At 44.0% G+C, this 9976-nt stretch overlaps 1 protein-coding gene across 1 annotated transcript; it reads left to right on the top strand.

Annotated features, from left to right (window-relative positions):
* The first annotated feature begins 6104 nt into the window (after positions 1–6104).
* Positions 6105–9814, top strand: hspb7 (heat shock protein family, member 7 (cardiovascular)). Its single transcript, XM_026155222.1, has 3 exons — positions 6105–6499; positions 8789–8913; positions 9026–9814. The coding sequence occupies exons 1-3, from the start codon at positions 6334–6336 to the stop codon at positions 9203–9205; spliced, it is 471 nt and encodes a 156-aa protein (XP_026011007.1). The 5' UTR covers positions 6105–6333; the 3' UTR covers positions 9206–9814.
* The last annotated feature ends 162 nt before the right edge of the window (positions 9815–9976 follow it).

Raw genomic sequence — 9976 nt, 5'->3', positions numbered from 1 at the left:
CACTGAGCGTTCAACACAGACAGCATCGTCAGAAGGAAGAGCGCAGGGCAAGCTAGTGAGACAGAAGTTAAGCTCTCCTTGCAACATGGCAAATTGAACCTCCCGCACCCTCATTCAGATCTGGCGTTTGGAATTATTTTGGTTTTCATGTGACGTATGACCCTGAAGGTAAGCGAGTCATGGACTAAAGTAAAACAGTATGTTGGATGTGCCACGCAATGCTCAATTACATGGGTGGGAACTAGTGTGTTAGCGCAGTTAGCTCTTAACGTGTTGGCCGTCTAGCCCCACGCAGGGGTAGCTCGTTAACGGAGATTTGCCGTGTTGTGGCGTTAACGTCATTTCAACGAGATTAACGCTGACAGCACTAGTGGGAACACAATGAATATGACTGCACATTTACGCCGACATCATCCTAGTGCAAAGACAAATGGAAGCAGACAAAAACAACAATCATGCATGCTACAAACTTTACCCGAGTCATTTAGACAGCCGTTAGCACATGATTCTCCTTATGGGGACCTGATATGTTTAATATTGTGGCGAGCTCAGACAACGAGGAGACGGAGGTATCGTTTGGTCTTGCTTCCCGTGAGCTAGCCAGGGAGCACAGCCGTTTATTGACATCTGCAGAAGAACACTGCCGCTAGCTAACTGCTCAGCGCAGCAACCGCACAGCAACAACAACACACAGAGCGCCCTCTGACCCCGGAAGGACACACCTTCTCAGCGAGAAGGCGTCACCCGTCACTATGGCAACATAAACAAAACATAACTGTACAAACAGAACCCCGAACAGCCCTGACCCGCTACATAGCCCCCACCTAAGGGGTCAGTCGTCCCCGACGACCCCATTACCCCACACAAAGTCCTGCAAATGTCCAGGTGCCTTCTTTTGGCGCACCGGCCAGGGTCACTCGGGTCAGAACATGGGGTGCCACCATCATCCCACTTCTGACACCAATGTGGCGAGCTCAGACAACGAGGAGACGGAGGTGTCGTTTGGTCTTGCTTCCCGTGAGCTAGCCAGGGAGCACAGCCGTTTATTGACATCTGCAGAAGAACACTGCCGCTAGCTAACTGCTCAGCGCGGCAACCGCACAGCAACAACAACAACAACACACAAGGCGCCCTCTGACCCCGGAAGGACACACCGTCGCAGCGAGAGGGCGTCACCCGTCACTATGGCAACATAAACAAAACATAACTGTATAAACAGAAGCCCGAACAGCCCTGCTGAGAATATATGCTGCTGAGAATATAGCCCAGAAGAAGCGTATAGTATAGCTTTTATTTTGGAAAGAGCCATTTCTCTGTAATAAACTCTCTTTTCCAAAGATGAGTGATTCCTCAATCAGATACAGGTGTTACCGCGCCAGAGCCGCGGCCCCGAACCGTAGTAAGGAAACCTCTGGCAGTTACTTGAAGGTTCTGTAACTGACTCGTAGCCGGCAACAGCTTACTATACAGGTCAACTCCGCTAGCAAAAAGATCGAAGGAGGCGTAGGAAACTGCTTCACCGAACTTTATTTCTTCTCTAAGGCACGAACACAGCGTACAGTGGGCTGAAACAGTTTACTCACAGCGAGCATCGCCGACACAACTCTGGCTGTCGAGGGAGTTATTATATTCCTTTTATTTATTTTCTTTTCGTCTCTTCTGTAGCTAACCGTTACTTTTTCCCCTTCTCCGCTCTCTCTCTTCACACACACACACCAGGCAGTCCCGCTACACACATCCCGAATACATTTCCCATCAGGCTTCATCCTTAAAGGGCCATGCCTGTAACACAGGGCTTGCAAAATCGCTAGCCCGACGTCCCGGGGCTAGCGATTTTTCCAGTCGTACTACCAAAATCGATCTCTGCCCTGCCCGTCGGGCTATTGTAGGAAGGAAAAATATATGTCAATGCTTTTGCATTCTTTCGGAAATGTAGCTGGGTAATTATGTCATTGGCATCGGTGAGCCACTGTCAATATGTGACATATTGAAATCGCGTTTGAATTTGCGCTTGTTTTTTGCTTTCAGTTTGCAAATGTCCAGGTGCCTTCCTTTGGCGCACCGGCCGGTCACGACCGGCGGGGGAAAAGTCACTCGGGTCAGAACATGGGGTGCCACCATCATCCCACTTCTGACACCAATGTGGCGAGCTCAGACAACGAGGAGACGGAGGTGTCGTTTGGTCTTGCTTCCCGTGAGCTAGCCAGGGAGCACAGCCGTTTATTGACATCTGCAGAAGAACACTGCCGCTAGCTAACTGCTCAGCGCGGCAACCGCACAGCAACAACAACAACAACAACAACACACAAGGCGCCCTCTGACGCCGGAAGGACACACCGCCGCAGCGAGAGGGCGTCACCCGTCACTATGGCAACATAAACAAAACATAACTGTATAAACAGAAGCCCGAACAGCCCTGACCCGCTACAATATGCTGCTGAGAATATAGCCCAGAAGAAGCGTATAGTATAGCTTTTATTTTGGAAAGAGCTATTTCTCTGTAATAAACTCTCTTTTCCAAAGATGAGTGATTCCTCAATCAGATACAGGGCTTGCAAAATCGCTAGAGAGTGACAGCACTGATTGGTGAGTGATGATAATTTGTGCACCAATTCCTCTGACATTGTCTTATCAATCGTTAGCTTACTATGCAAACATGACAAGTGAAATCTCCCGCAGCAAGCTTAAACATATGAGAGGTTGATCGCGCAGAGAATCGCTGACCGTTATGTGTGTGTGTGTAAAAGCAGCAGGATATATATTTTAGTTCTGCTGAGCCAAATAAGACAGGTCAGGGTGAAGAAGTGACAGCCAAAGAAAAGCTTACCACAAAACGGAAAAGTTATGACAAATCAGACTATAAGGCAAAAAGAAAGTGCAGCTTTATGTTTTCATGGACAAAAGAATTTCTGTGGCTGCAATATGACGAGCTATATAACCGGGGCTGCACATAAGTGGTCCGCAGGTGCGCATTCGCTGTCAAAAAAAAAAAAAAAGAACGCGCACAAGATATGAAGTTGCAATGCGTGTTTGCATACATAAGATTTTCTGGAGGAGGACAGACATTTGTTTAAAACTCTTAAAGATGTCGAAGAAGCTCCTTTAAGCAATTACTGTGATGTTCCTCCACCTCCAAAGAAATGTCAGAAGGAGTCCGAACCACAAAAGAAGCACGTATTCTCGGAAAAGTGGTTGCAGGAGGTGAGCTGGCTTCAAACAAATGATGAACGCACAGAGATGTGGTGCGGAATGTGCCGTGAAAATCCCACTCTAGCGGACAAAAACAGTGCTTTGCAACTTCTTATCTGGTGCGCGTCTTTTATTTTGACAGCGAATGCGCACATGCGGACCACTTATGTGCACCCGTGTAAATAACATAATGTTCTGCCAGGTGTGTTGTTGGTTTTCTCTCGATTTCTGAGTCGACAAGCGCCTTTGTTACTGGGACCAGTCATTTTAAGAAAGGCCCCCATTAGAACCCATGAGAAATCCAAGAAATGCATTATTGCTCAGTCTGCAATATCTTTCCCAGAACAAACACCAATTGCAAATAACATACTCAAAATAAACCTGAAAAATCTGTTTAGAACAGCGTACTATGTTGCAAAGAGTGAACTACCACTGGCAAAATTTAGCAGTCTTTGCAAAATTCAAAAAGCAAATGGCCTAGATCTTGGTTCCACTTGTCTCTTACCCGTGACTTCAGTGGAAATTTCAAATTCAGGATCTGACACAGACTGATTCATGTCCTACACAGTTCTTACAAGTTCATAGAAATTTCTGTTCAATTAGAACCAAGTATTTGAGTTGATGATTGTAATTTTTATACAATGTTGTAATTTGTTTTTCAACAATTTTTTGATTAATGTTTTGTTTCCTTTACAATATTATACTTTAATGTATAATATTGTAAAGGAAACAAAACATCAATCAAAAAATTGCTCTCTTTTTTATTCGGGCTACTTACATTTATTTTGGGCTACTAAAAACTGAAGAGTCCCTGCCCGAAGGGCTACCAGGGATTTTGAAATTTTGAGAGCCCTGAGATATATTTATTTTTTTAATTACTTTTGTTTCAGCAACATTAAATTTAAAAACTGTCATTCGTGTAAAGTCCAAGTCAAGTCACAAGTCTTATAACATTTTTTTAAGCCAAGTCTAAAGTCATACAATTAATGACTGGAGTCCAAGTCATGTGACTTGAGTCCTCACCTCTGCAATCACCTGATTTCAGTTTGCGTGTCAGAGGAGGAAAATAGCGCTGCAGTCTAGAGCCTGGACAGTTATTTTTTTAGTGCACAACAGGAAAAGATAAATGGTAAAGTGAAAGACTGCATCGAGGACAGGAAAAATTGCATCATGCTGCTAACACAACACGGTTTCAAGCATCTGCCCAGACAGCATGCTAACGCCAAGCTAGCCAAGAACCCACTGTGGTCAGATTTGTATTCCACTAAGAGACTGATCTTCGAGACATGTCTTCTCATTAGGGATTTGTCTTGGTGTGTGGGATGTTGCCTGGGGTTGATAGTGTTAAATAGTGATTATATGTGTTTCAGCTATTTTACAGAGTAACATGAATTTAATGTAATGTTACTCTGTGGAGTAAATAAGTCATATACTGCATTACGACCAGGGTAATATGTGAAATAATGACTTTTTTGAGTAAAGACTCTGATCACAACAAAGAGGGAAAATACCACAACAAACATGCGCAAACATTTGACCAACAGCATTAATGTAATTTCTGCATTGCTGCTTAAAGATACTGGTGACTCTGAAAACATACCCAATGAGAACTTAATCTATAAGTGATATTGCTAATGGAATAGGAATCGCTAAATTCTTATCAATTCCCATCCCTACAACCAGCAGCTTTAATCTCCATTAGAAGTTTGAAACACTGATTCATATCTGATTCTGAAATAAAGTAACAATATTACTGCTGTTACTAGGTAGGGAGAAGGCTCTGTTAGGGAGGTGCTGAGTTGCTGGGCTGGATTTAGACCTTCAGCAGGGGTCTGTACTGATAAGACTGGAAGAAAATAACACAGTGTGACGTCATTTTCAATACAGGGTAACGTTTCAAAAACAAAGATCACCTTGCATGGTGGATTGCCTGGGAATTTTCTGTAAAGATTGACTGTGATGGTCGTTATTAGATGTTAAGGACTGAGGTTGTGATCTCTGATTTGCCTATAATGTGTCTTACATACAAACCTCCTTTCGACTGGAATAATGAATCACAAGTCAACAAGGCAACCTCAGAGAGCACATAAATGGATTTTAATGGATTAGCTGTCAGCAGCACTAACTAGAAAAAAGGAGCAGAGAGTGTTTACTAATCATGATGGGCTGTGCTCTCCGTGCAGATATTAATAGCCACAAAGCAATGTCACTACCGAGGCCCCTGCCCCCATCCGTGGCTTTGTTTTCAGGCACATTCTTTCCATCTTTGCTTTTCTCCTAACCTACACTCTGAAAATAGAGGTGAGGCGCTTTTTTCACTTTTAGATTGACTTTGCTCGCTTCTCTCAGCACAACACAAGACAGCAGCTGCGTTTTCTGGCACATGATTAGGAGACTGAATTAAATAAACTCATGACACCGTGAAGGATTTCAGTCGAGAACGGGCCCTTGTGAGAGCACAAACATCTCTATAGTGAGATGAAACCATGCCGCGCTACTCCATACGCTGGCATTAAACGGCAGAAACGCGTGCGGATCTAATTTCAGGTCAAAAGACGTGGCCCTGAATATTATGAAAACAGAAGAAATAGACAGATGGGAGTGATGGAGAGCAGGGGGAATTAAAGCGAGGGCCGGAAAGCTATTTCAGGGATGACGTGTGATGGAGTGACAACTGTTGCCCCCCTCCCCTTTATCCCTTGTCAGCCCCTGCTCTTTTTCTGCCTCTCTCTATCAAATCCCACTCTGCCTCCCTCTCTTAACCTTAGGCCCTTCAGTGCCCAGAACTTTTCCAACCACAGACCCATCTCTCCATCAGCTCTCTGAGTCTTATGATAAATTTAGAACAGTGTTCCCAATGAGCTGTGGCCTGTGTGACACGTGCCACCTCCCAACCACTGCATGGGACCGTATAGTATATAAGGGCCGTGGGTAAAGGGCTGCAAGAGATTGGGGGAAAAGGTTGATACTGCCTTACACAAACCAGAAAAAAAGAATAAATAGACAGACAGAAAAAGAAAGACAGTAAAGGTAGATAGAAGACCTGTGTGTGCAACTATAGCCGCAAGAAGAATCAACTCTCTCCGCCTCCCTCTTCTCTCCTTTTCACTCCTCCTCTGCCTTACCCAGCACTTACAGCCATCCATGAGTGTAACCAACTCCTCTGCCTATCGATCGGAGCGTAGTTTCCACCAGACTTCATCCTCAACTACGTCCTCTGGTAACCCATACATGGAGAAGAGCCGGGGACTATTTGCTGAGGACTTTGGCTCGTTCATGAGGCCTGGGAGCGACTCCTTGGGTTTTTCCAGTAAGTTGGAAGCAAATTTAAGGTCTCTGGCATTCGTTTTGTAAACAAAAGAGGTAAAAAATTAATAGTAAAAGAGAGCGGAAGGAACAGCTTTGACGGCAAAGATGATTTATGCCCGCTTGAATGCGATTTGTGTACAGTGGTGTGTTTTTGTTCAAGGAGTGATACTGATAACATATCTTCAGAGGAAGACTATGGTGTGGCTGATCTGTGTGTGGACAGATGTTTCTTTAAGGGAAACTGTAGCCAAGGTGCTGAAAGAATAAACAGAACGGACTCCATTTTTGGACATGTATTTACTCTTTTTTTAAAAGATTTATTAGGAATTTACATATGTGTTTAAAACGGAGGGTTGAGGAGATTTTTTTCTTCACACAGCCTGGTTCATCTACAGGCTCAGTATCTCAGTGTCCACTTGGTGTGAAGTGCTCCGTATCACTTTGCTGCTGGTCCACGCAGACGCGTGTATGTGTGAAATCTGATCTTTAAATGGTCCATGTGCTCCTATGTGTCAGGGGCAGAGCAGCATTGTTTTGGAGCCATGGTTGGTGCTGTAATAGGTGCAGCAGATAAGATGTGAGGTGGGCGCTGCTGAGAAGAAAGCAACGCAATCACACACACACATGCAAGCACACACAGAGTACGTGCAAACCTGGGAATGCTGGACTAACTGCCAACAGTGTGACATCACACACTGAGTATCTGGGATGACGCCTGCATGAGAAATGACCAGATGGTTTCCCAGTGACCAGTGCGCACACACACACACACACACACCACAGTGAGGTGAGGTCACATAATTAAGCTAACCTATACGTGAAGTCAGAGCTAATATCACTCACACACACTCGTTTCCAGTCTGCTGCCGTGTGTGTGAGGTCATGCACCACGCAGGCTTTCAGTGAGCTCAGACTCCACAGGGACAGAGAATAAATCACGCTTTTTTCCTGGACCGACTCACCTATCAGTCCTAGGATATTTAACCGGGACTACAGCTGTGCCTCTTGACAGTTCTTAAAGTCACACCGGGCACGGATTGAATGATTATGCCATGTGGAAGATTCACAGGAGTGACAAAGCCACAAGCCATATGTCGGCTGTCGGTTTTCTTGCCTCCAAACTGTTCTCAGAAAACTTTAGTCAGCTGGAAACAAAAAAAAACAAAAATCAACTTCTGGTTAACTCATCACGCTGCTTATTGAACAACCGAGGAGAGAAAGTCATTAACTCAGCAGCTAAAAAGTCAGATATGTTCTCCAAAGAGGTGGTGCAGACCCAAACAGAGCAAAAATGGAAGTGAATATAGAATATGGATGAATGTGGACAGATTAATGATCTGTTTCTTCATGTCTGCTGACTGCCCATAATGTGAGCCAAATTTCAAAACACAGTTAATTTTTACCCCAATTTTTACACCTCGTCAACTAATCACCATTATTACTCATCATATTTTTTGAGCTTGTATATGAATATGAACAACAAGAGCTTAAAAAAAAGGTTTGGGAATTACAAAAGAAACATACAACAAGGGAGTGTAACTGATTTCTATTCGACTCCTCAAAGCACTTCACACAACACCCATCATTCACAAAAGCACTTTCGTCAAAGTGCTTTCTATCGAACAGACAACTTGAGGTTTTAGTATGTTGCCCAAGGGTACTTCAGCATGCAGAGGCCAAGAGTTGGACCACAAACCTACAGCCAACCCAAGCTTATAACACTTGGTATTCCTAATCAGTCTCCCATCCAAGTACTAACCAGGCCCAACCCTGCTTAGCTTTCAAGTTCAGACGAGGGCATGCTCAGTTTGGTAAGCATGCAGCACAGATTCTAGCTCAGATTCATTTAACCATGGAAAACAGATGATCCTCTGAACTGTAATAATTAAGGTGCTTGTGCATCTTTTGTCTCTATTCAATCCATTAAATCGACAATAAAATCCATGTTTGCCCAGAATGTGTGGAATAGAAGGTGTGTCATGCTGTTGAAGCAAAAGCAGAGATTCTGATCATGTCTAAAAATGGATTTTGGTGAATACACACAACTGCAGATCCCTCACTCAAATGAGTGTGTGTAGCCCATCCTTAATGAAGCACCACCTGCAGGTACTCCAGTGATGAACAGCACACGGTTCTCAGACTGGTGGGTTTATTCACACAGGAAGTATTGAAGATGAAAATCTGTGAACGTTAACTGTGCGAGATATATGTACTTTGCACAGTTAATTGTAGCTTCCCGATTCATCATTTGTGCTCTAACATCCTTTCATCGTCTTGGCCGTGGGTTTAGGTGGAGCTGGAAATATCAAGACTCTTGACGATTCGTACCAGTTCACAGTTGACGTGCGAGATTTCTCCCCTGAAGACATCATCGTCACCACATCCAACAACCAGATAGAAGTCCGTGCGGAAAAGGTGGGTGGGAGGTGTTGAAACAAAAGGGGTTAATGTGAGCCAAATAAACCCTAACCAAGCATCCATCTCCACAAAACATCGCATGAATCTCTAAAGCTTTCTGTTTTGGCAGTTGGCCCAGGACGGTTCAGTGATGAACACTTTCACCCACAAGTGCCAGCTACCCGAGGACGTGGATCCCACCTCAGTGACATCATCATTGGGCACCGAGGGGACCCTCACGGTCCGGGCACGGCGAAATCCAGCCAAGCATGAGCTCGTACAGACCTTCCGCACCGAGATCAAAATCTAGAGACGGTCCGATCCGTCACTTCCTGTGATTTCATACCATTTCCTGTGCTTCTTATCCTCACTGTCATCATTCAGTTTTACTTCAAACACTCAGAGAGCTGACACTGTGCTCTGTGTGACACAATGCCACTCGGTTGCTGCTCATTTATGTGTGTGAGTTAGCTCATCCCGCACATACACAACGGGACATACACATTAATTTAAGGAGACACAAGGGCTTGGAGCACCATTTTGCACAAAGATGTAGACACACAACCCATCAGTTAACTTCTCCCCTACCCCTCCCAGTGTTATTCTAAAACTTACCGGTCACTTCTAAAGATGATAAGTTATTGTATAATATTATTTGTGTGAATAAAATGATACTGCTTTGACAATAAGCCATCCTGCTCTGTAGAATGCTTTTTATGAACTTCTGATTTTACAAATTATTGACAGGAAATACGAGTTGGCAGTTTAAGAGATTTATTTGTTTATTTACTCGTATTGTTTCAGTTTTGACAGAACTGGAGAAATTTTCTGTGGAGACTTATCACCATCCTTGGTATGACTTGCCTTAAACCACTGTTTTGTTAACCATCTTTGGAATAAAAATCTGCGTAAACCTTGAGCACCACAAGGCAAACTACTCTTGAAATCAATATGAAACGGATTTCGCATTCAGTAGGTGCACAGAGGTGTATATACAAAGGTGCTTCTATTCAGTCTTTTGTGCGTGGGAGCATTATGAACCATCCTGTCCTCCTTTCAGGAGAATAGGGTTTCAAAGGAG

Source organism: Astatotilapia calliptera, chromosome 20, assembly GCF_900246225.1.
Source record: "Astatotilapia calliptera chromosome 20, fAstCal1.2, whole genome shotgun sequence".
Taxonomy (NCBI): domain Eukaryota; kingdom Metazoa; phylum Chordata; class Actinopteri; order Cichliformes; family Cichlidae; genus Astatotilapia; species Astatotilapia calliptera.
Note: the sequence above shows the minus strand (reverse complement) of the source record. Positions and strands in the feature narration are given on the sequence as shown.